Source organism: Eimeria necatrix, genomic scaffold (genome assembly GCF_000499385.1).
Source record: "Eimeria necatrix Houghton genomic scaffold, Enh_scaff141, whole genome shotgun sequence".
Classification (NCBI taxonomy): Eukaryota; Apicomplexa; class Conoidasida; order Eucoccidiorida; family Eimeriidae; genus Eimeria; species Eimeria necatrix.
The window spans coordinates 47,281-72,061 of NW_013654938.1; the positions used below are offsets into that span (position 1 = coordinate 47,281).

At 54.1% G+C, this 24,781-nt stretch overlaps 4 protein-coding genes across 4 annotated transcripts in view; 3 read left to right on the plus strand and 1 right to left on the minus strand.

Annotated features, from left to right (window-relative positions):
* Nucleotides 1-1,284, minus strand: part of ENH_00013380 (proliferating cell nuclear antigen 1, putative) — a gene marked incomplete at both ends in the record, with an annotated part of 1,893 nt that extends 609 nt beyond the window's left edge. The window contains 3 exons of the mRNA XM_013584236.1: nt 1-181; nt 390-594; nt 1,171-1,284. The exon at nt 1-181 is cut by the window's left edge and continues 103 nt beyond it. Of these exons, the coding sequence (XP_013439690.1) occupies nt 1-181; nt 390-594; nt 1,171-1,284 (500 nt within the window). The remainder of the gene's footprint in view (nt 182-389; nt 595-1,170) is intronic.
* Nucleotides 1,285-2,602: 1,318 nt separating this feature from the next.
* On the plus strand, nt 2,603-4,951 carry ENH_00013390 (hypothetical protein, conserved; the record flags this gene model as incomplete). The annotated part of the gene is made up of 1 exon (XM_013584237.1): nt 2,603-4,951. One exon carries the CDS (start codon nt 2,603-2,605, stop codon nt 4,949-4,951), a length of 2,349 nt encoding a protein of 782 aa, XP_013439691.1.
* Nucleotides 4,952-7,484: 2,533 nt separating this feature from the next.
* On the plus strand, nt 7,485-18,369 carry ENH_00013400 (serine/threonine protein phosphatase, putative; the record flags this gene model as incomplete). Its single annotated transcript, XM_013584238.1, has 16 exons — nt 7,485-7,498; nt 7,666-7,969; nt 8,724-9,219; nt 10,593-11,360; nt 13,615-13,690; nt 13,923-14,127; nt 14,661-14,744; nt 14,965-15,097; nt 15,479-15,645; nt 15,862-15,926; nt 16,000-16,676; nt 16,920-16,990; nt 17,286-17,355; nt 17,602-17,695; nt 18,139-18,236; nt 18,338-18,369. The coding sequence occupies 16 exons, from the start codon at nt 7,485-7,487 to the stop codon at nt 18,367-18,369; spliced, it is 3,354 nt and encodes a 1,117-aa protein (XP_013439692.1).
* A 4,041-nt stretch (nt 18,370-22,410) lies between these two features.
* ENH_00013410 (hypothetical protein) lies at nt 22,411-23,790 on the plus strand (the record flags this gene model as incomplete). The annotated part of the gene is made up of 4 exons (XM_013584239.1): nt 22,411-22,427; nt 22,624-22,731; nt 22,979-23,400; nt 23,660-23,790. The coding sequence occupies 4 exons, from the start codon at nt 22,411-22,413 to the stop codon at nt 23,788-23,790; spliced, it is 678 nt and encodes a 225-aa protein (XP_013439693.1).
* Between the last annotated feature and the right edge of the window lie 991 nt (nt 23,791-24,781).

The following is a 24,781-nucleotide window of genomic DNA, read 5'->3' on the forward strand; positions in this document are numbered from 1 at the left end:
CCGTTTTTGTCCACGTCGATCCGCACGGAGTCGCTGAACTCCTTCAGAGTGTTCACTATCGACGCAAACTCCTTCGCGCTGAAAGTTATCTCCACGTCGCTCTCCTCTTCGTCCGGCACTCCCAAAGACTCCTGCTCGATCCCCATCAGCCGCAGGCTGAACGTCGACGTCTTCTCCTCAGCTGCAGCAGCAGCAGCAGCAGCAGCAGCAGCAGCAGCAGCAGCAGCAGCGTCTGAGTCCTCCCGCAGCAGCAGCAGCAGCAGCAGCAGCAGGCGCCGCGGCTGCGCCGGGGCGCCAGCTCCGCCGAACGCCCCCGCAGCACCCCCCCATCCCCCCCAGCAGCAGCAGCAGCAGCAGCAGCAGCAGCAGCAGCAGCAGCAGCAGCAGACCGTTGTTTTCGAAGACGAAAGTAATGAGGTCCCCCTCGTCTTCGTTTTGCACTGAGACAGTGTCTTGGCTGCTGCAGAGTTTGAAGACCTTCACCACCGAAGACATGTTCAGCCCCAAAGACCGCGGCCGGTCGCAGCGGTAGTGCAGAAAACCAACATCTTCCAACTTTAAAGAAACTAATGCCACGTGAGACTGGTCCATGGCCTGAGTGTTCAGGTGTACGTACACTCGAGGAGTAGTGTTCAGGTGTATGTACACTCGAGGAATGCTGAGGTGAAGGCGCATCTGGAGAGGTGCTTAGGTGTACATACAGTTCGATATAAATGGACATCTTCCAACTTTAGGGAAGCCTTGGGCTGTACATTCAGGTGTACGTACACTCGGGGTTTGTTCAGGTGTACGTACACTCGAGACGCACTGAGGTGTACAGACACCTGGAGAGGTGCTGAGGTGTACAGACACTTGAAGAGGTGTTTGGGTGTACAGACACTTGGAAAGATGCTCAGGTGTACAGACACTCGAAAACTTAGGCTGGTCCGTCGCGTAAACTCTGAGGTGTACAGACACTCGAAGAGCTACTGAGGTGCACAGACACTCGAAAGCTCTCTGGTGCACAGACACCCGAATGCCAGGTGTACAGACACTTGAAGACGCAGTCAGGTGCACAGACACTCGAAAGCCTTCTCTGGTGTACAGACACTTCAAAACACACTCTGCTGCGCGGACACTGCGCACAAGACTTGAGGTGTACGTACACCGTGGGGTGTACGTGCAGCTCACCTGGAGTTTGAGTCCGGACTCGTCGCAGTCCAAATTGACTTCGCTGACGAGGCAAGTCATGGCCTCGAAAACGCGTTTGAGGACCACTGCGTTTTGGAGTTTGGCTTCGAGCATTTTCTGGGGCGGGGCGGGGAGTTTCGGGAGTTGCTGCTGCTGCTGCTGCTGCTGCTGCTGCTGCTGCTGCTGCTGTGCAAGTCGCGCTGCGGGCGGCGCGCGAGGCCGGGAAGGCGAAGCACGAAGGCGAAAGGAAGCACGCGAGGCTTTCTTTTTCGAAAATGAAGAAAAGATCCGAAAGGAGTTGGCGAGAAAAGCGGAAATGCGCGGAAGACGGACAGACAGGCGCGGCCAAGCAACCCGAGGGGAGGAAGGTGGTTGCGGTGGTGGGGTAAAGGGGCTTTAATGGCGGGAAAGCTGCGGAAAGTGGAAAGCAAAAGGAAAAAGCGAAACAAATCCGGAAAGTTTCCGCAATTTAAGTTCGAAATCGCGCGAGTTTCCCGAATTCAAGAAATGGAACTTGCAAAGCGCTTTCCGAAGAAGCACTCGACGCGGACTGTACGTACACCTCAGACGGACAGCCGCGCATTGAACGCCGCCCACCGCCACTTGAAATACTCCGTGGAAAGCCGCTTAATCGGCGAATCTTTTTGGGAAAAAAGAAACAAAACTGCTTTTATTATGCAGATATTGCTTGGATTTAGCGGCTGAGGCCTTTTGCGCCGCGGTTTCCACCTCTGCGCCACCGACCTGGAGGGGGCTGTGAGTAGCCGGGGCCCCGAGAGCCGCCTCTGCCTCTGTCTGTTTCCCCAGCTCTTCCGCAGCTTTAATTTCTTTTGTTTCTGCATTAGAATCCTTTCCGTCGGCTGGCTGCGGCTGAAGCTGCCTCGTTTCCCCCCGCAGCAGCAGCAGCAGCAGCATGCACTCTTGCTGCTGCGCTGCTGCTGCTGCTTGCGGCTCCAGACGCAGCTGCCGCCCCAGCTGCCCCGGACCTCCCCCAGCCCCCAATTCCCTCTGCAGGGGCCCCCGCAGCTGCTGATGCTGCCCCAGGAAGCTGCGGCGCTTTGCCTGCAGCTCCGATGCAGCAGCAGCAGCAGCAGCAGCAGCAGCAGCTCCCCAGCGCCTCCCCAGCTCCCCCGTCGCCTCCCTAGTGCTGCTGCAGGGGGCTCGCCGTAGCCTGCTGCCGCCCGCGCCTCCGCCCAGCAGCAGCAGCAGCAGCAGCAGCAGCAGCGGCAGCAGCGGCAGCCGCGGCGGCGGCGGCACTGCAGCAGCGCAGCCGCGCAGCAGCGCAGCAGCAGCAGCGGCGGCTGCGGCTCTCCCCCCGCCGCAGCTGTCTGTACAGCCCAGCAGCCGCATGGCTCCACCAACTTCTTGCTGCTGCTGCTGCCAGTCTTCTTGAGTTGCTGCTGGGGGCCCTTTTGCTGCTGCAGCGCCGCAGATGCTGGCCGAGGGGCCCCCAGCCGCGGGGCCCGTGTACCTGGGCCCCCCGTGCGGCTCCGAGGGCCCCGACGCCGCAGCAGCAGCAGCAGCAGCAGCAGCAGCAGCAGCAGCAGCAGCAGCAGAAGGCGCTCCAGCCCGCAGAGCAGCAGCAGACTGCGAGCAGCAAGAAGTTGAGTCTCCTTCTTTGTCTCCTCGGAAGTACCGGCGGAGTTCCCGGAGAAAGGCCCCCCCCAGCAGAAAGCGGATAAAGCAGGAGCTGCAGGACCCTGCTGCTGCTGCTGCTGCTGCTGCTGCTGCTGCAGCAGCGACAACTGCAGCAGCAGCGGCTTCTGCTGCTGCTGCTGCGCCCGCAGACATCGGCGGCGCGCTGCAGCAGCCCGCCGGCAGCAGCCCCACTCTGTACAGCGCCTTCGAGCTGCAGCAGCAGCCGCTGCTGCCCGGCGCTGCAGCGGGAGCAGCAGCAGCAGGAACTGCAGCAGCAGCAGCAGGGGGGCCCCTCTCCAGCCCGGGGCCCTCGGAGGCCTCCTCGCTGCAGCAAACACTGGAGCCGCGGCTGATAGCTTTTGCTGAACCTGTGGGGCCCCCCGGGGGGCCCCCGGGGGCCCCCGGGGCCCCCGGGGCCCCCGAGGCCCCAGGGCCCCCCTATGCAGCGCAGCAGCAGCAGCAGCAGCAGCAGCAGCAGCAGCAGCAGAGCGCATGCATTGCGAGGCCCCAATGGACTGCTGTGGGCCAGAGAGGCGGCGAGGCCGAAGCAGCAGCTTTCAGCCCTTTGGCGGGGGGCCCCCCGGGGGGCCCCCCGGGGGGCCCCCCGGGGGCCCCCGGGGGCCCCCCGGGGGGGCCCCCCACCGAAGCCGAAGTGAGGGCTGTCATTTCTTTCTTAATGAGGAGGCCCTTGGGAAACATGAAGTTGTCTCCTTGTTTAATGTTGGAGGTGGAGCGGGCCTGGTGGCTGTCGAAGCAGCAGCAGCAGCAGCAGCAGCAGCAGCAGCAGCAGCAGCAGCAGCAGCGGCCCGACGCGGACCGCCTGCAGCAGCAGCAGCAACACTTGAAGCCCAACGGCCTCGCAGCAGCAGCAGCAGAACAAACAGACAGAAGCGTCAAGGAGGAAGCAGCAGCTGCAGCGCAGCAACGGGGGCCCCCAATTGAAGCAGCAGAAGCCCCCCCGCCAGCAGCAGCAGCAGCAGCAGCAGCTGCTGCTGCTGCAACTGCAGCACCAGCTGCTGTTGCTGCAGCAGCGCCTCGCGCTGCTCCGTGTCCGCCCATGAGCTTCCGAGCAGCAGACCCGTACGGCGGGGAAACAGACCCTCCTCCAGCAGCAGCAGCAGCAGCAGCAGCTGCTGCTGCTGCTGCTGCTGCTCCCACTTATGCTGTTGCTGCTTCCTCGCGCTCTACGGCGCCGCTGTGCCCCAGCAGCAGCAGCGACTGCGGCTTGCCCTTCCCAAGGCTGCAGCAGCTGCAGCAGCAAGAACTGGAGCAGCAGCGAATGCAGCAGCAGCAGCTGCAGCAGCAACAGCTGCAGCAGCAACAACTGCAGCAGCAACAGCTGCAACAACAACAGCTGCAGCAGCAGCAGCTGCAGCAGCAACAGCTGCAGCAGCAGCAGCTTCAGCGCCAACAATTGCAGTCGCAGCAGCTGCAGCAGCAACAGCTGCAGCAGCAGCAGCAACAGCTGCAGCAGCAGCAGCGGCAGCTGCAGCAGGCTCCACTACAGCAGCCGCGGGCACCGCAGGTACAGCCGCAGGTGCAGCAACCACAGCTGCAGCAGCAGCAGCTGCAGCCGCAGCCGCTGCAGCAGCAGCAACTTCAGCAGCTGCAGCAGCCGCAGCTGCAGCCGCAGCTGCAGCAGCAGCGTTCCCCGCTGCAGCAGCCCCCGCTGCAGCAGCCCCCGCTGCAGCAGCCGCCGCTTCCGCAGCCGCAGCTGCAGCAGCAGCACTTGCAGCAGCAGCACCTGCAGCAGCAGCAGCTGCAGCAGCTGCAGCAGCCGCCGCAGCTGGCACAGGCGCCGCAGCTTCCGCAGCAGCAACTGCAGCAGCAGCAGCAGCAGCTCCGGCAGCAGCCGCCGGTGCAGCGCCAGCCGCAGCTGCACGAGCTGCAGCAGCTGCAGCAGCAGCAGCAGCTGCAGCAGCAGCAGCAGCAGGACTGCTTAGGGGTCTCGAGTTTGCCTTTCGCGCAGCCCCCAGTGCTGCTTCCAAACCCTTCTAAATTAGCAGCAGCAGCAGCAGCAGGGGGGCCCCCAGACCCTTCTGGGGGCCCCACACTTTTGCCTTTAAACCCTCCGGAGTCCCCCGGAGGGGCCCCCCAGGGGCCCCCCGGGGGCCCCCCTCCCCTCAATTGGCTGGAGAGTTAATGCTGCAGCAGCAGCAGCAGCAGCAGCAGCAGCAGCAGCAGCTGCGCCCTAAGGCTTGGTTAATACCCTTTGGGGGCCCCCGGGGGCCCCCTGAACTGCTGGGGCCCCAGGGGGCCCCCAGGGGCCCCCCAAAGACCTGTTGGGGGCCTCCAGGGGCCCCCCAGGGGCCTCTTTTGGGGCCCCCTGGGGGCCCCTGGGGGCCCCTGGGGGCCCTAAAAGAGGCCCCTGGGGGCCCCTAGTTGTTTTTGAGTGTGTGTGTGTAGTTGCTTGTGTTTCGGTGTTGTGTGTGGGGCTGGAAGGGCTGAGGGTTTAGGGTTTAGGGTTTAGGGTTTAGGGTTTAGGCCTGCTTTTTGTTTAAAGAACACTCACTGGACCATTTTATTTGGCCTTTCGGCCAATTTCTTTTTCGGCACTTCTCCAAACTCAAAAGGCCTTTTCTTCGTTTTTTCTCCACCCTGGCCCGCGCTCTCAGCTAGCTAGCTAGCTAGCTAGCTAGCCAGCTAGCTAGCTAGCTAGCTAGCTAGCTAGCTAGCCAGGTAGTTAGTTAGCTAGCTAGCTAGCCAGGTAGTTAGTTGCTGGCTAGCTAGCTAGCCAGTTAGTTGGTTAGTTGGCTAGCTAGCTAGCTAGCTAGCTAGCCAGGTAGTTAATTAGCTGGCTAGCTAGCTAGCTAGGTGGCCAGTTAGTTAGTTAGTTAGTTAGATGGCTAGCTAGCTAGCCAGCTACCGGCTAGCCAGCTAGCTGGTCGCGTTTGCAGGTTGCATTTTAGATTGGATTAAATGAATTTTATTTTTTTTATTTCTTTGCACTTCAGTGCTGGAGGTGTACGTACACCTCGTTGCATGCGCCGTTTTACTTTTATTCTTCGATTCTTTTCTTTAATTCCTTTTTACTTTTATTTATTTATTTATTTTTATTGTTTATTTTTATTATTTATTTTTATTTATTTAGTTTTATTTGTTTAGTTTTATTATTTGCTTTCTTTATTTTCTTTTAATAATTTTTTCCGACCCTTTGCAGTTGGGTGGACTCGGGTGTACGTACACCTCACCCGCCCGCACAAACACGAATTTGCATGCAGAAAAAAAAATCAAAAAAAGAAAAAATAAAATTAAATGAAAATATAAATAAAAATAAAACAAAATAAAAATAAAATGGAATAATATAAATGGAAATAAAACAATAAAAAGGCAGTTTGAATGGATTTGAATCCGAGTCAAGGAGGTAGCGGGGAAGCGGAAAGAAATTAATTGCAATTTATTTCTTTTTTTCTAAAATGATTTTAAAAGATAAAATAAAATAAAATAAAATAAAATAAAATAAATAAATATAATTCAACAAATGGACATATTCGTCAAGAAAAGGCGAAATTGACGCAAATTTTGACCCTGGTAAACCCTAAACCCTAGTAAACCCTAAACCCTAGTAAACCCTAAACCCTAGTAAACCCTAAACCCTCGTAAACCCTAAACCCTCGTAAACCCTAAACTCTTTCTCTCTGGCTGATGCCTTCGCTCGACGACAACCAACAAACCCTACGCCCCAAACCCTAGGCCCGAAACCCCTTACGACAAGCCCTAAGCCTAAAACCCTAAACCCTAATCCATAAACCCTAAACCCTAAACCCTAAACCCTAAAGTTAGAGTCCCTGTTATTGAACAGAAGACCCTCATAAAGCAAGGCAGACTGTACTGCCTGAGGTGTATGTACACCAGATCTTTTAATGGGGTTTGCTGCATCAGATTTTTTGTTTTTAATTTTATTTAAATAAAAATATAATTAAAGAATTTATTTATTTCGCAGCAATTTGAAAGAAATGTTCTGAAATTAATTTGCTGCAAAGATGATTTTGAATTTCACTTTTTAATATTCAAAACCCTTTTTGGCAAACAACAGAAACAACCAACTCTTCAGGGGCTAGGGTTTAGGGTTTAGGGTTTAGGGTTTAGGGTTAAGGTTTAGGGTTTAGGGTTTAGCCTTCAGGGGTTGGGATTTAGGGTTTAGGGTTTAGGGTTCAGGGTTTACGGATCCGGGTCTAGGGCTTAGGGTTTAGGGTTTAGGGCTTAGGGCTTAGGGTTTAGGGTTTAGGGTTTTAGGGTTTAGGGTTTAGGGTGTAAGCGTTGGGGAAGAAGTGTGTATGTGCGTCACAAGCTCTGCCACAAAACGAAAGAAATTAAACTTTTATTTTAATTAATTAATTAATTTATTTTTGATTAATTAATTTATTTATTTTCAATTTATTTATTTTTATTGTGTATTTGTTTAATATGCTACCGAACAGCAGCAGCAGCAGCAGCAGCAGCAGCAGCAGCAGCAGCAGCAGCAGCAGCAGCAGCAGCAGCAGCGGCAGCAGCATGCAGCCCTAGGGCTTTCCTTATTGTGCTGCTGAGTCTTCTTCGACTAAAAAATTAAATAAATAATTTATTCTTTAATTTTTAATCTAGCCAAGCTTTCAAGAAGGCCCACAAAACCCTAAACCCTAAACCCTAAACCCTAGACCCTAAACCCTAAACCCTGGCGGTGGGAGAAGCTCGTAATGGCCGTTGGAGAGTACATTGAGGCTTCACTTTGCCGAGCAGCCCCGCAGAGAAAAGCCCTAATTTAGGGTTTAGGGTTTAGGGTTTAGGGTTTAGGGTTTAGTGTGTGTGGTTGAGGTTCTAGGGTTTAGGGTTTAAGAAGGGCTCCTGACCCCACCAGCCCCAGCTGCTCCCCAGCAGCAACCCCCCACAGCAGCAGCAGCAGCAACAGCAGCAGCAGCAGCAACAGCAGCAGCAGCAACGACAGCAGCAGCAGCAACAACAGCAACAGCAGCAACAACAGCAGCAACAGCAGCAACAACAGCAGCAACAGCAACACCAGCAACAGCAGCAGCAACAACAGCAACAGCAGCAGCACCAACAGCAACAGCAGCAACAGCAGCAGCAGCCTCAACAGCAACAGCAGCAGCAGCAGCAGCAGCAGTCCGAGAATGAGCCAGAGCAGCAGCAGCAGCAGCAGCAGCAGCAGCAGCAGCAGCGGGCTGTGCGCGGAGTCGCGGGAGCTGCTGCGGGTGCTGCACGGGCAGGGCGTGCTGCTGTTTGGGAGTTTCATTTTGAAGAGTGGAAGAAAATCTTTTTTCTTTTTTAATTCTGGAAAATTAAATGACGGAAGAAGTTTGCGCGCAGCAGCGGAGGCGTTCGCGAGGTGTCTGTACACCCGAAACTTGCACTGCGACCTGCTCTTCGCGCCCGCCTACAAGGTCCGATCTTCGGCGATTCGCCGCCATTTTCGCTCCTTTTTCGATTTTTCTGCTCCATTTCTTCTTCTTTTTCCATTTCCAACTTTTATTTCCGCTTTTTTCCGCGCTTTCCCGCCTTCTGGCGGCCGAGATCGGCCGCGGGCCGCCTTCGCGCGCCCGCGCCGGGTGTATGTACACCGCAGCTCGCGCCCGCGCGAAGCGCTCCAATTTCACGAATTGCTTCGTTAAATTCACAATTAAAAATAAATAATTATAAATTAAATCAATAAACCCCTAAATCCGTGTTTTAGGGGTTTTATAATTCACGGAGAGGCGCCGGAGGCCCCACTCACCTCCGGTTCCTCTTCCACCCGGAACACCCCTTTCAGGGTTTAGGGTTTAGGGTTTAGGGTTGGGGTTTAGGGTTTGGCTGTTTGTGCGCTGAGCAGTAAACAGCAAGGCGGTGAAACACGTGAAGACGCGCATTTAGGGTTTAGGGTTTAGGGTTTAGGGTTTAGGGTTTGGTGGTGTGGGTGTTGGGGTGTACGTACACCGCAGGGCATCCCGCTGGTCTGTTCCACCGCCGTGGCGCTTTCATATCTTTTTAATTTGAAAGTTCCTTTTCTCTTCGACAGAAAAGAAGAAAAGCAACACGGAGAGGGCGGCGCCTTCATTGGAGCCACGGAGCTGCTGCTGCCAAGCAGCAGCAGCAGCAGCAGCAGCAGCAGCAGCAGCAGCAGCAGCAGCAGCAGCGGCAGCAGCGGCAGCGGCAGCGGAGCCGGCGAAGCAGGCCAAACCGAGCCCCAGCAGCAGCAGCAGCAGCCCCAGCAGCCCCAGCAGCAGCAGCAGCAGCCCCAGCAGCCCCAGCAGCAGCAGCAGCAGCAGCAGCAGCAGCAGCAGCAGCAGCAAAAGGAGGTTCGTGTGGTGTTATTGGATGATGTTTTGACTTCCGGAACTGCTTTAAGAGCTTCCATTAAAAAGATAAAAAGTGCAGCAGCAAATTGTTCTGTTGCTGCTGCTGTTGTGCTGCTGGACAGAGAAGAAGTGGCGGAGGGTGAGGGGAAAATAAATTAAATTAATTAAATTAATTAAATTAATTAAATAAATTAAATAAATTAAATAAATTAAATAAATTAAATAATTAAATAATTAAATAATTAAATAATTAAATTAATTAAATTAATTTGATTTAATTTGTTAAATTGATTTAATTTAATTTATTGGATTAAATTGAATTAGATCTATTTAATCAATTAATTTAATTCAATTAATTGAAGTAGATTAAACTAAATTAAATTGAACTAATTTAATTTAATTTAATCAATTTAATCCAATTAGTTGAAACAAATTAAATTAAATTAAATTAAATTAAATTTAATTAATTAATTTAATTAATTTAATTAATTTAATTAATTTAATTAATTAAATTAATTAAATTAATTAAATTAATTAAATCAGTTCAGTTAAATTAATTTATTTTGATTTAGTTTGGTTTGCCTGAGAGCAGCAAAAAACTCAATTTGGCAATTAATTTAATTTGTTTTAAATCATTTTAATTAATTTTATTTTATTTAATTTGTCTTTATTTAATTTATTTTAATTAATTTATTTTTAATTAATTTTATTTTAATTAATTTAATTTATTTTTAATTAATTCAATTTCTTTTTTAGTGATTTAGGGAGTAAAAGAAGGAAATAAAAAATGCTAAAAAGAATTAAATAAAAGTAAATAAACAAAATAAAATAATAAATAAAAATAATAAATAAAAATAATAAATAAAAATAATAAATAAAAATAATAAATAAAAATAATAAATAAAATTATTAAATAAAAATAATAAATAAAAATAATAATTGAAAATAATAAATAAAAATAATAAATAAAAATAATAATTGAAAATAATAAATAAAATTATTAAATAAAAATAATAAATAAAAATAATAATTGAAAATAATAAATAAAATGCTAAATGCAAAGAAATGCCATTAAGAGGAATAAAATTCGCGTTGCTGCAGCGTCAAGAACACAGCAGCAGCAGCAGCAGCAGCAGCAGCAAATAAAAACTAAAATTGAATTGAAAAATGCGAAACAAGAAATGCGTTTGCTGCTGCTTTGCAGGCAGCAGCAGCAGCAGCAGCAGCAGCAGCAGCAGCAGCAGCAGCAGCAGCAGCAGCAGCATTTCTGCTGCTGCAGCACTGGAGCAGGAGTTTAAAATCCCAGTAATATCTCTTTTGAAAATGAAAGAGTTGCTGCTGTTTTTGGAAGAATTAATTAAAGAAGAAACAAATCCAGAAAAGAAAAAAGAACTGCAGCAGCAGCTAACCCTCATGCAGCAGCACAGGCAAACCTACGGCGCCCACAAACCCTAAACCCTAAACCCTAAACCCTAAGCCTGCGCCAGTGGCCTTCGAACCCGCTGAACGCAGCTGCAGCAGCAGCTGCAGCAGCAGCTGCAGCAGCAGCTGCAGCAGCAGCTGCAGCAGCAGCTGCAGCAGCAGCTGCAGCAGCATCAGCAGATGATCTGGGAGCAGCAGCAGCACCAGCAGCTGCTGCAGCATCTGCAGCCTCAGCAACTGAGGCGGCAGCAGCGGCAGCATCAGCAGCAACTGCTGCATCAGATGCAGCAGCAGCTGCAGCACCGGCAGCTGCAGCAGCAGCAGCAGTTGCTGATGCTGCAGCGAGCGTTGGAGCAGCAGCAGGTGTAGCCGTAGCATCTACTACAGCAGCAACAGCAGCTGCAGCAGCAACAGCAGCTGCAGCAGCAACAGCAGCAGCAGCTGCAGCAGCAGCAGCAGCTGCAGCAGCAGCAGCAGTAAGCGTAGCAGCAGTATCTACTGCAGCGGCAACAGCAGCTGCCGCAGCGGCAGCAGAAGCTGTAGCAGCAGCATCTGCTGCAGCAGCTGTAGCAGCAGCATCTACCGCAGCAGCAGCAGCATCTGCTGCAGCAGCTGTAGCAGCAGCATCTACCGCAGCAGCAACAGCAGCAGCATCTGCTGCAGCAGCTGTAGCAGCAGCAGCTGTAGCAGCAGCATCTACCGCAGCTGCTGTAGCAGCAGCAGCAGCAGCAGTAGCAACAGCAGCTGTGGCAGCAGCAACAGCAGCTGTGGCAGCAGCAGCAGCGGCTGTGGCAGCAGCAGCAGCAGCTGCGTGGGGGTTTTGTTTGCAGCAACTGCTTCTGTCGAAAGTCTGGTCTTGTCAGTGGTTTAGGGTTTAGGGTTTAGGGTTTAGCCGTAGGGATGGCTGAGCTGCGGACTGCTAGGGTTTAGGGTTTAGGGTTAAGCGAGGAGCAGCGTAGGGACACCCTAATTGAGGGTTTAGGGTTTAGGGTTTGGCAGGGCTCCCTGCGCGAGGTGTCTGTACACCTGAACTCCGTTGCTAATTTTTGCTGCTCTTTTGCTGCTATAGCTCATTTCTTTTAGCAGCAGCAGCAGCAGCAGCAGCAGCAGCAGCTGCTGCTGCTGCTGCTGCTGCTGCTGTGCCTGGGCGCCCCACTGCTGGTGCGGCGAAGCGCAAAACCCTGTTTTAGGGTTTGGACGAGGGGTTGGAAGGGGAGCGGCGGGGGCTTGGGGAGAGAAGCTGCGGGGGAACTAGGGTTTAGGGTTTAGGGTTTAGGGTTTAGGGTTTAGGGCTTAGTGTCAGTCCATCGATCACGGGGTTGGGGGCGAGTGGGCTCGCGGCTGCAGCTGCGAGGGTTTAGGGTTTGTGTGTAGGGCAGCTGGGGGCGCAGTGAAGGGCAAAGCGCAAACCCTAAACCCTAAACCCTAAACCCTAAACCCTAAACCCTCGCCGCCGCCGGCGAGCGAGAGGGCTGCGGCTGCGGCTGCTGCTGCTGCTGCTGCTGCGGTTTTGCCTTGCTTTTGAAGTTAGTGTTTAATTTTAAATGTTAATAAAAAGAAATAATAAATAAAAAGAATAATTAGGGTTTAAGGGCCCCTCATATCTGCTGCTGCTGCTGCTGCTGCAGAGCTGCCGCTCTAAGTGTTGCAGCCGCTGCTTTCTTCGCTGCCTCAGACCCTAAACCCTAAACCCTAAACCCTAGCCGCTAGACCTTTCTTCCTCTCTCCGCGCCGGCCCCAGCCCAAACGCCAAACCCTAAACCCTAAACCCTAAACCCTAAACCCTAAACCCTCCATCATGCGGTCTTGCTCCCCTGCAGCCACCACCCCAGGCCCCTGCAGTGTACATACACCTCTGCTTTGAGCTGCAGCCCCTGCAGCGAGGGTTTAGGGTTTAGGGTTTAGGGTTTAGGGTTTAGGGTTTAGGGTTTGTCCCTCTGCCCGTCTGTCTCGTATCCGCGGGGGTGGCCTCGGCTGCGGCGAGCCCGGACTCGCGACCGCCTCAAACCCTAAACCCTAGGCCCCAAACCCTAAACCCTAAACCCTAAACCCTAAACCCTCGCCGCCAGCCAGGGCCCTGGGGGGGTTTTCTGGGGCTCCGGCGGTGATTTGCGCGTCGGCCCAGCGCGCAGCCAAACCCTCGCCCTCGGGCCCCAAACCCTAAACCCTAAACCCTAAACCCTAAACCCTAGCTCTTCAATCATGGACCCTCTCCCAGACCCTAAACATGACCGCGTTGTCTCTTCTGTCCAACCCCCTCCCGCTAAACCCTTATCATCTTCTTTTCTTTTTCCGGAGGGTCCAGACGCCCCGCCCAACTGGAGAGTGAGTTGCGAGGGTTTAGGGTTTAGGGTTTAGGGTTTAGGGTTTAGGGTTTGGGGTTGCGGGGGGTGGCGGGGCTTCCGCTTTCGAGGGCTTTCGGGGTTTGCGAGGGTTTTGGGCCTTCCAGGGTTTCGAGGGTTTGCGAGGGTTTGGGGCTTCAGGGGTTTGGGAGGTTTGCGAGGGTTTAGGGTTTAGGTAGCGCGGGGTTTTCTAGGGTTTGGGGTTTCGAGGGTTCGGAGGGTTTGCGAGGGTTTGGGGTTTCAAGGGTTTGCGGGGGTTTGCAAGGGTTTGCGAGGGTTTGCGAGGGTTTGCGAGGGTTTGCGAGGGTTTGCGAGGGTTTGGGGTCCCTGGAAGGGCTTTAGAGGGTTTAGGGGCATCCGAGGGTTTAGGGTTTAGAAGGCTTTGGGGCTTAGGGGGGCTTTCGAGGGTTTGGAGGGGTTACGAGGGTTTAGGAGGGTTTGGAAGGGTTTAGGAGGGTTTGGGAAGGTTTTTGAGGGTTTAGAGGACTTGGGAGGGTTTTGGGGTGTTCAAAAGGGTTTATAAACCCTGCGAGGGTTTATAAACCCGCAAAGATCCGCGAAGGGTTTAGGGTTTAGGGTTTAGGGTTTAGGGTTTAGGGTTTAGGATCTATCTAGGGCTTACGGCAAAGCCTCAGAGCCTAGGGTTTGTGGCGGAGGCTTCGGGGCCGAGAGCGGAGCGCGCGGGGCTGCGCGTTTAGGGTTTAGGGTTTAGGGTTTAAGGTTTAGGGTTTAGGGTTTAGGGTTTAGGGTTTAGGGTTTGTGCGGCGCAGTGGTTGGGGACATTCATGGCCAGTACTATGACTTGCTGAAACTCTTAGATGTTGGCGGCGACCCCGACACAACCCAGTACGCAAACCCTAAACCCTAAACCCTAAACCCTAAACCCTAGAGGTAAACGCGTGCGCCTGAGCAGCGCCTCTCGGGGCCTGTGCTAAACCCTAAACCCTAAACCCTAAACCCTAAACCCTATTTTGAGTTTTGGAGCGCGAGGAGCTTGTCTGTTTGTGCTTGTTGTTCGTTGGCTGTTCGGCGTTAGGGTTTAGGGTTTAGGGTTTAGGGTTTAGGGTTTGCGGCGCAGGTACTTGTTTCTGGGGGACTACGTGGACCGGGGCAGCTTCTCCATCGAGGTTTTGCTGCTGCTCTTCGCCCTGAAGCTAAACCACCCTTTTAGGGTTTGGCTCCTGCGGGGAAACCACGAGTGCAGACAAATGACATGTTTTTTTAACTTCCGAGACGAGTGCGAGTGCAAGTTCGACATGGAGGTTTACTACGCCTTCATGGAGGTCCGTCAAACCCTTTTTTAGGGTTTGCGCCCCCACCCTCCAAACCCTTTTTCAGGGTTTGCGCCCGCTCGCCAACCGCGGGCCCCAAACCCTTTTTTGGGGTTTGCGCCCGCTTGGCAAGCGCGCGCCCCCAAACCCTTTTTTAGGGTTTGCACCCGGTTGGCAAGCGCGGGCCCCAACCAAACCCTTTTTTGGGGTTTGCGCCCGCTTGGCAAGCGCGCGCCCCCAAACCCTTTTTTAGGGTTTGCACCCGGTTGGCAAGCGCGGGCCCCAAACCCTTTTTTAGGGTTTGCGCCCGGTTGGCAAGCGCGGGCCCCAAACCCTTTTTTAGGGTTTGCGCCCGGTTGGCAAGCGCGGGCCCCAAACCCTTTTTTAGGGTTTCCCCGCGCGAGCCCTCAAACCCTCTTCTGGGGTTTGTGCGCGCGCGCCGGGGTTTGCGCCTTTTTGGGTGGGGGTCTGCAGAGCTTAGGGTTTAGGGTTTAGGGTTTAGGGTTTAGGGTTTAGGGTTTAGGGTTTGCGTTGTTTTTCTCAAGAGCTTCGACTCGCTGCCACTCGCGGCAGTCATCAACGGCAAGTTCCTTGCACTTCATGGGGGTCTCAGCCCGGAGCTCAAGGTGGTGAGTGTTTAGGGTTTAGGGTTTAGGGTTTAGGGTTTAGGGTTTAGGGTTTAGGGTTTAGGGTTTAGGGTTCGGGGCCACAGGAGGTTTAGCGCAGCGGGGGTTTGGCTTCGCATCCCGCCCGCCGGCCTCGCTGCGGCGCCGCGCAGCGGCGCCCAGGCCTAGGGTTTAGGGTTTAGGGTTTAGGGTTTAGGGTTTAGGGTTTAGGGTTTGCGCGCAGCTGAGCCAAATAGGAGGCATCAACAGATTCCAGGAACCCCCAAGAGGAGGTTTATTTTGCGACTTGCTTTGGGCGGATCCTCTCGACGAAGCAAAAGAAGACGCAGACGCTCAGCTGGCGCAAAGCGTCGACGGTAAACCCTAAACCCTAAACCCTAAACCCTAAACCCTAAACCCTAGGCGGTGAACCCTGAGTTCCAGGCGGTGGGAGGCGCCGAGCGCCGGGGTTGAAACCCCGGGCTTCTGGAGGCCCAAACCCTAAACCCTGAAAAAGGGCCTTGGGAATTCGCAGCAGCGGGGGCTTTCTCTGAGGGTTTAGGGTTTAGGGTTTAGGGTTTAGGGTTTAGGGTTTGCTGCGGCGGCGCGGACCGGCGGCGGTTCGAGGGTTTAGGGTTTGCGCCGCTGCGTGGTTGCTGCGGGGTCCCGTGGAGCGCCGTCGCGGCCCGCAGGGCCCTGCGGCCAGGGCTAGGGTTTAGGGTTTAGGGTTTAGGGTTTAGGGTTTAGGGTTTGCGCAGGCGCGTTCATCCCCAACGACGTGCGCGGCTGCTCCTTTTTCTTCGCCTATTCCGCCGCGAGTTCCTTTTTAGATCGAAATGGACTTTTGTCGATTTTGAGGGCCCACGAGGCGCAGCTCGAGGGGTACAAGATGCACCAGACAAACCTCAAAACAGGGTTTCCGACGGTAGGGTTTAGGGTTTAGGGTTTAGGGTTTAGGGTTTGGGGTTTGGGGTTTGGGGTTTGGGGTTTGGGGCTTGGGGCTTGGGGTTTGCGGGGTGGGGCCTGGGTTTGAGGCTTGGGGGTGTGGCTGGGGTTGGGGTTTAGGGCTTACGCTGGGGGTTTAGGGTTTAGGGTTTAGGGTTTAGGGTTTAGGGTTTAGGGTTTAGGGTTTTTGGCGCAGGTCATTACAATATTTTCGGCGCCGAATTACTGCGACGTGTACAACAACAAAGGGGCAGTCCTTAAGTTCGAGGTACTTCTGGATTAGGGTTTAGGGTTTTTAGGGTTTAGGGTTTAGGGTTTAGGGTTTAGGGTTTAGGGTTTCCAGCAAAGAAGACCTGCTGCAAAACTTCAAGGACTATTTTTGCTTCCCCAGCGATGGCGGTAGCAGCACAAGCAGCAACTACAGCAGCAGCAGCAGCAGCAGCAGCAGCAGCAACCGCAGCGGCAGCAGCAGCAAGAGCAGCAACACGACCAGCACCAGCAGCAGCAACACGACCAGCAGCAGCAGCAGCATTACGGCCAGCAGCAGCAGCAGCAACACGACTAGAAGCAGCAGCAGCAACCCGGCCAGCAGCAGCAGCAACACGACCAGCGGCAGCAGCAACACGACCAGCAGCAGCAACAGCAGCAACACGACCAGCAGCAGCAGCGGCAACACGACCAGCAGCAGCAGCAGCAGCAACACGACCAGCAGCAGCAGCAGCAGCAACACGACCAGCAGCAGCAGCACCAGAAACACGACCAGCAGCAGCAACACGACCAGCAGCAGCAACACGACCAGCGGCAGCAGCAGCAGCAGCACCAACACCAGCAGCAGCAGCAGCAGCAGCAGCAGCAGCAGCAGCAGCAGCAGCAGCAGCAGCAGCAATTGGTGTTTGTGTGCGCAGAACAACACTTTAAACATTCAGCAGTTTAACTACAGCCCTCACCCTTACCACTTGCCGAACTTTATGGACATCTTCACTTGGTCTATTCCCTTCGTCTCCGAAAAAGGTAAACCCTAAACCCTAAACCCTAAACCCTAAACCCTAAACGCTCGAAAGCTCTCCCGGGGCAGGAGCTGGCAGGAGGGTTTCGGCAAACCCTAAACCCTCAAATCTAGCTCGCAAGCGAGACGCGCAGCAGACAGAGGTGTTTACAGAATGGCTCTAGTGCCGGGGGATTAGGGTTTAGGGTTTAGGGTTTAGGGTTTAGGGTTTAGGGTTTAGGGTTTAGGGTTTGGGGTTTGGGGCGCAGTCACTGAAATGCTGTACGGCATTTTAAACCCTTCACTGGAAGAGGGAGAAGAAGACGAAGAGATCGACAATGTTGAACTGCCTCCGGAGGCAAGCCATTAGGGTTTAGGGTTTAGGGTTTAGGGTTTAGGGTTTAGGGTTTGGGGCTTGGGGTTCAGGGTTTAGGGTTTAGGGTTTAGGGCTTAGCAGGGTTTGTCAGGGTTCAGGGTTTATGACTGCGACGTTTGAGGGCTCAGGGTTTGTTTAGGGTTTAGGGTTTGGGGTCTCGGGCTTATCAGGGTTTGTGAGGGTCGTCTACCCGGGTTTAGGGTTTAGGGTTTAGGGTTTAGGGTTTAGGGTTTAGGGTTTGTGGCGTTTCGCTTTTCAGGTAGTAAAGATAATGCGTGCGAACATCGTGCTCGCGGAAGAGGGAACAGCCCCCAGAAGTCGGCCTCCTAGTAGGGTTTAGGGTTTAGGGTTTAGGGTTTAGAGTTTAAGGTTTAGAGTTTAGGGTTTAGGGTTTAGGGTTTCTCTGGGTTGCGTGAGCAGCTGCGGCCACGAGCTTGGGCAGAGCATTTATTTGCTTCAGAGTTCGGGCTGCCACTCACTGCACGTGTTTAGGGTTTAGGGACTAGGGTTTAGGGTTTAGGGTTTAGGGACTAGGGTTTAGGGTTTAGGGTTTAGGGTTTAGGGTTTTGCTGCAGGCGCTGGCACTCCAATAAGTCGGGAGCGCGCTGAGGCCTTGCGACGCAAAGTGCAGTCGGTGGGGCGGCTAATGAGAGTCTTCAAAACCATCAGGTTTGCTGCTGCTGCTGCTGCTGCTGCTGCTGCTGCTGCTGCTGCTGCTGTGCTGCTGCTGCTGCTGCTGTGCTGCTGCTGTTGTGCTGCTGGTGTGTGCTGTTGTGCTGCTGCCGGTGTGCTGCTGCTGTGGTGCTGCTGTTAGCGCTGCTGCTTTTAGTGCTGCTGCTGTTGCTGCTGCTGCTGTTAGTGCTTTTGCTGCTGCTCCTGCTTCTCGTAGTGGTGCTGCTGCTGCTGCTGCTGCTGCTTGCAGTGCTGCTGCTGCTGCTGTAGTGCTGCTGCTGCTCTTGGCGCTCGTGCTGCTTCTTCTGTTGCTGCTGCGTCTGGTAGCAGCGCAGGGCAGTGTCGCTGCTGCTGTGCTGCCGCTTTTACTGCTGCTGCTGCTGTTGCTGCTGCTGCTGCTGCTACCGCTCTTGCTGCTGCTGCTGCTGCTGCTGCTGCAGGGAAGAAAACGAGTTGATAATGCAGCTCAAAGGCTGCACCCCTGGGGATCGGATCCCAGTGGGCCTTTTGATTCAGGGCCGCGAAGGACTTGAAAACGGTGGGGCACAAACAAACACAAATTAGGGTTTAGGGTTTAGGGTTTGGGGTTTAGGGTTTAGGGTTTAGGGTTTAGGGTTTGGGGTTTGCGCGCGCCTGCAGAGCTCGAGAAGTTCCAAAACGCAAAACAATAGGACGCCATGAACGAACGGCGGCCAGATGGAGCTTCGAAGCGATAGGCTGCGCCGAGGGTTTAGGGTTTAGGGTTTAGGGTTTAGGGTTTAGGGTTTAGGGTTTGGCGGGAGGTCTCCTGGCTCACTCCGCCGCAGCAACTCCGCGTGTGGGCCCTCAGCTAGCCCCGGCACATTCTAGCTATCCACAGCTAGCTAGCCATAGCTAGCTAGCCACGGCTAGCTAGCCACGGCTAGCTAGCCACAGCTAGCTAGCCACGGCCAGCTAGCTGTAGCTAGCTGTAGCTAGCTGGGCTCCGCAGCCTCTCCTCCGAGCCAGACGCAGTGCATGTGATGGGCAGCGCCACCATGGCCAGCTAGCTAGCTGGCTAGCTAGCTGGCTAGCTAGCTATTGGCTAGCTGGCTAGCTGGCTGCTTGGCTAGCTAGCTAGCTGGCTAGCTAGCTCTCTGGGCAGCTGACGCCCTTGCTGGCGGCTCCTCAGCAGCTGGCTAGCCAGCTTCATCTCGTCAGCTAGCTGCAGCTAGCTATGGCCAGCAGCTGCCTCGGCAGTTGCAATATTCAGCAAAGGCCCACTCGCCGCTTCGAAGCCTACGAACTCTCGGGGGCCCCCAGGGGCCCCCTGGGGGCCCCCAAAGGGCCTCTGGGGGCCCCTAGGGGCCCCCTGGGGGCCCCCAGAGGGCCCTTGGGGGCCCCTAGGGTTTCCTAAGGCACTGAACCCCTCAGGGCTATCTAGGGGGCCCCCTTAGGAGCTCTTGGGGGCCCCCTGGTCTCTTCAGGGGGTTTGCGAGACCCGCGGGGGCCCCTGGGGGCCCCTGAAGGGCCCCCTGGGGGCCCTCAAAAGGTCCCCTGGGGGCCCCTGAAGGGCCCCGGGGGGCCCCCAAAAGGCCCCCGGGGGGCCCCCTGAAGGGCCTTTGGGGGCCCCCAAGGGGTCCCCTGGGGGCCCCTTTGGGGGCCCCGGGGGCCCCCAAGGGGGCCCCTTGTTGGTGGCGCAGTGGCTTTGTTGAGGCATTGGAAGATCTATATGTTTTTGTATTCATGTTTATTAGCTGCTGGCAAACCCTGAGCTGTACGTACACCCCAACTGCTGCTGCGCAGCTGCCACTTTCGAGAGGCAGCAGCAGCAGCTCGGGGGGCCCCCAGGGGCCCCTTGGGGGCCCTCAGGGGCCCCCTGGGGGCCCCCAGGGGCCCCCTGGGGGCCCCCAGGGGCGCCGGGGGGCCCCCAAAGCTGCGGGGGGCCCCCTAGGCTGCCGGGGGGCCCCCCAGCCCACCAGGCTGCCGGGGGGCCCCCAAAGCTGCGGGGGGCCCCCAGGGTTGCGGGGGGCCCCCAAGGCTGCTGGGGGGCCCCTAGAGGAATGGGGCCCCCTAATGGGGCCCCCCTTAACCAGGTCAAGAAGCCCCAAGGGGCCCCTGAGGGACTCCGGGGGGCCCCCTCGCGGGGCCCCCTGTGGGGCCCCGTGGGGGCCCCCTATGGGGCCCTCTGGGGGCCCTCTTGGGGTCATTTGGGGGCCCCTTGGGGGGCCCCTGTGGGGGCCCCCCAAAGGCTACCTGGGGGCCCCCTGGGGGCCCCCCAGAGGCCCCGGCAGGGGCCTTTAGGGCCTCGCAGTGGGTGTGAGGGTCTGCTGCTGTCAAATGTTTGGCGAGATCTGCTGCAGCAGCAGCAGCAGCAGCAGAACGCTCCTGCTGCTGCTGCAGCAGAGCGCTTGGGCTGCTGCTGCTGCTGCTGCTGCTGCTGCTGCTGCAGCTGAAGCGTTTGAGGAAGGACCCACGCATCTGAATATACAGATATAAATTAATGGATGAGTTTGGTTTTAATAACAATAAATATATAATAAATATATATATTATAAGTAATATATATATCATATATATATATATATTATATATATTATATATATATAATATGTTTATAAGTATATATTATGTATAAATAATATATTTATGTTTTATATATTTGTTAAAATATAAAAGTCCGATTTAGAGGGCCAGTGAGGTAGGCAACCTGCTGCTGCTGCAGCCTCTGCAGCAGCAGCAGCAGCAGCAACAACGGCAGCAGCAGCAGCAGCGGCAGCAGCAGCAACGGCTTGTACCACCGAAGCAGGAGCAGCAGGCAAGAAGCTGCAGCAGCGAAGAGCTGCACGGCAGCAGCAAAAAGCAGCTGCAGCACGGCAGCAGCAAGTTACAGCAGCAGCAGCACGTAGCAGCAGCAGCACGGCAGCAGCAGCACGGCAGCAGCAAAGAGCAGCAGCAGCACGGCAGCAGCAGCAGCAACTCGCCCCTGGGGAATCCGGTGGCAGCAGCAAATGCTCCCCGCAAACGCTGCCTGCTGCAGCCAACACTCATTGTGCAGCTAGCTAAACTTTGCTGCGGCTAGCTGCAGCAGGCCGTAGCTAGCTGCAGCAAGCCGTAGCTAGCTGCAGCTAGCTGCAGCAAGCCGTAGCTAGCTGCAGCTGGCTCCAGGAGGCTGTAGCTAACTGCAGCAAACTGTAGCTAGCTGCAGCAGGCTATAGCTAGCTGCAGCAGGCTATAGCTAGCTGCAGCAGGCTGTAGCTAGCTAGCTGCAGCAGGCTATAGCTAGCTGCAGCAGGCTATAGCTAGCTGCAGCTCACCACAACTAGCTGCAGAGAGCCACAGCTTGCCATAGCTGGCCACGGCTAGCCACAGCTAGCTACAGCCAGCTACGGCTAGCTACAGCTAGCCACAGCTTATAACAACTAACCACAGCTAGCCATTAGCCACAGCTAGCCACAGCTAGCCACAGCTTGCCGCAGCTTGCTGCAGCTAGCCACAGCTAGCCACAGCTAGCTACAGCTATCTACAGCCTGCAGCTAGTCACAGCTTGCTGCAGCTAGCCACAGCTAGCTACAGCTATCTACAGCCTGCAGCTAGCCACAGCTAGCTACAGCTAGCCACAGCCAGCTACAGCTAGCTGCAGCTGCAGCTAGCTGCAGCTAGTACCTGCTGGGCCAAGAGGTGCAGCATGTACAGCTCGCACGTGCTGGGCAGAGAGTGGGGTTCTACAGCGCCAACCCTAAACCCTAAACCCTAAACCCTGGTCCCTGAGCGCTAAACCCTAAGCCCTGAGCGCTAAACCCTAAACCCTGATCCCTAAACCCTAGGCCCTGGGGCTGCATTTGCTGCTTCGCGGTGTTTTGGCTGTCGCTGCAGCATTTGAGGTGTACATACACCCCAGCAGCGGCGGCGCCGGCGAGTGTTCTGCGGGTCCATTTGGAGCACAAAAAAGAGAAATAATGGAAAGTTTGCATTTTAAATGAATAATTTAATTAATTTAAATCATTTTAATTCAAAAAAGAGTTGCACTTGGAGCTCCCAAGGCCTCGGGGGCCCTGGCGCTCGGACTGCTGCGCGCATGCACGGCGGGGCTCCTGCAGCGGTTGGGGCCCCTCTAGAGGGGCCCCCCTCCTTTATTTGTTTTAAATTATAAAAATAAAATTGAATTTTAAAAAGTGAAGATTGAATTTAGGGTTTTAGGGGTTGGTTTGGGTCCGCGGGAGTCGAGGTGTACGTACACCTGAGAGCTGCTGCTGCAGCTGCTGCTGCAGCCGCTGCTGCGCTGCTGCTGCGCTGCTGCTGCTTCGCTTTGCTGTTTTGCTGCTGCAGCAGCAGAGACAAGCCCCGGGTGTACGTACACTGCAGCTGCCGCCACCGACGCTGCTTCTCTCGAGGCCAGCAGCAGCGCAGCCGCTGCAACCCCGCCCAAACCTTAAACCCTAAACCCTAAACCCTAAACCCTAAACCCTTGACCGCGCTTTTCTTCCGGGCCATGCAGCTGCAGCGCAGCTCTAGGCCTCAAACCCTAGCCTGCAAACCCTAAACCCTAGCCTGCAAACCCTAAACCCTTGCCTGCAAACCCTAAACCCTAACCGCAAACCCTCGGATCGTTGCTGCTCAGCAGCTGCCTGCACCTGCAGCAAGGCGAGAAGGAGGAGTTGAGGGTTTAGGGTTTAGGGTTTAGGGTTTAGGGTTTAGGGTTTCCTGAGCGAGATGGCAGTGGAGGAGCTGGCGAGGAGTCGTGCAGCGACGCGATGAGGACAGTAGAAGAGTAAGGACGCAAACCCTAAACCCTAAACCCTAAACCCTAAACCCTCTAGTCTTGAGCCCTGCACTGCCACGCACGAATGCCCTTCAGTATTTCCGACTGCAGGCGTCGCAGCTCTCGAAGTGACCCTAGGCTTTAGGGTTTAGGGTTTAGGGTTTAGGGTTTAGGGTTTAGGGTTTAGGGTTTAGGGTTTGCGCAGGCTGCACTGCCACACGGTGGCGGAGCTGAGCGCGGCCTGTCGGGCTTTGGGGCTTCCCGTGAAGGGTTTGAAGAAAGATCTTGTTTGCCGCCTCATGGCTTTTGAAAAGTCCTAAACCCTAAACCCTAAACCCTAAACCCTAAACCCTAAACCCTAGTTGCTTCACGCCCGCAGCTGCTGCTTCTTCGGGGCCTGCGCTGAATTCCAGGATTGACGCGCTAGGGTTTGGGGTTTAGGGTTTAGGGTTTGCGCGCCGGGAGAGCTAGTGGCCTTCGCAGCGCCTCCAAACCCCCCAAACCCTAAACCCTAAACCCTAAACCCTAAACCCTAGACCTGTTGTGGGCTGCTGCTGCAGGACGCGAGGGCCCCTGCCTCCCGAGCTGCTGCACCGCCGCCCCTTCCAGCGGCAGCGGCAGCCGCCGCCTCCGCCCCCGCTGCAGCAGCAGCAGCAGCAGCAGCACCAGCAGCAGCAGCAGCAGCAGCAGCAGCAGCAGCAGCACGTGAGCCCCCGCCGGGTGTACATACAGCCCGCGGGGGTTGTGGATCACCCCACAGCAGCGCAGGAGCAGCAGCGGGCGAAGCAGCACTTCCTGCAGTATCAGCAGCAGCAGCAGCAGCTGCTGCAGCAGCAGCAGCTGCTGCTGCTGCAGCAGCAGCAGCAGCAGCAACACCGACACGCAGCAACTCTCCCAGCTAGCCACGCAGCTAGCCAGGCAGCTAGCCGCCACCACCCGGCTCCCCACCGCCCCCGCAACGCCTTATCTTCTGCCCACAACTGTAAGCAGCAGCAGCAGCAGCAGCAGCAGCAGCAGCAGCAGCAGCAGCAGCCATAGCAGCAGCAGGCAGACCGGCGACTGCAGCAGCAGCCACAGAAGCAGCTGCCACAGCAGTAGCAGCAGCAACAGCAGCCACGGCAGCAGCAGCCACAGCAGCAGCAGCAGCCACAGCAGCAGCAGCAGCAGCCACAGCAGCAGCAGCCACAGCAGCAGCAGCAGCAGCAGCAGCAGCAGCAGACTTTGTGTTGCTTTTTGATTAGGTGGAGCTTCTGCAACGGGGGGCCAGTGTGTCTGCGGCGATGAGCTGTCGCTGCAGCAGCAGCAGCTGCTGCTGCAGCAGCAGCAGCCGCTGATTTGCTGCAGCAGCTGCGGGGCGCACTGCGTGAGTTAGTTTTATTTTATTTTTGATTTAATTTAATTTAATTAATTTATTAATTTAATTTAATTTAATTAATTTAATTTAATTAATTTAATTAGTTTAATTTAATTAATTTAATTCAATTAATTTAATTTATTTAATTTAATTAGTTTAATTTAACTATTTTAATTTAATTTATTGATTTTTATTTTTTTATTTCTTTCGGCCTTTTGCTGCACCTCTGCTGCTGCTGCACTCTTCCGTCATTTTATTTATTTCTTTTTATATCTCAATTTATTTTAATTATCTGATTAGCTTTTTATTTATTTATTTATTTATTTATTTATTTTATTTATTTATTTTATTTGTTTATTTATTTATTTAATTTATTAATTTATTTATTTTATTTATTTATTGTTTTTATTTATTTATTTGCTAGTGAGCTCTTGACGTGGTTGTTTGGGTTTTATTTATTTATTTGTTTTTAATTTTAATTTAAATTTATATTTCAATTTTAATTTTTAATTTTAATTTTTAATTTTAATTTTGAATTTACAATTATTTCTTATATTTAGTTTATCTTGTGTTGCTGCGCAGTCATAAATTGTGCCTGTGAAGTCGCGGAAAGTCCGTTTGCAGCCCCCAGAGCGCCAAATTGGCTGGAATTTTGTGGGGGCCGCGGCTAGGGTTTAGGGTTTAGGGTTTAGGGTTTAGGGTTTGCGTGAAGGCGCGGGTAATGCGTTTGGAACCGCTGAAAGACTCGATTTGCTGCTGCTTGGGGCGTGCTAGGGTTTAGGGTTTAGGGTTTAGGGTTTGCGTGAAGTCGCGGAAAGTCCGTTTGCAGCCCCCAGAGCGCCAAATTGGCTGGAATTTTGTGGGGGCCGCGGCTAGGGTTTAGGGTTTAGGGTTTAGGGTTTAGGGTTTGCGTGAAGGCGCGGGTAATGCGTTTGGAACCGCTGAAAGACTCGATTTGCTGCTGCTTGGGGCGTGCTAGGGTTTAGGGTTTAGGGTTTAGGGTTTGCGT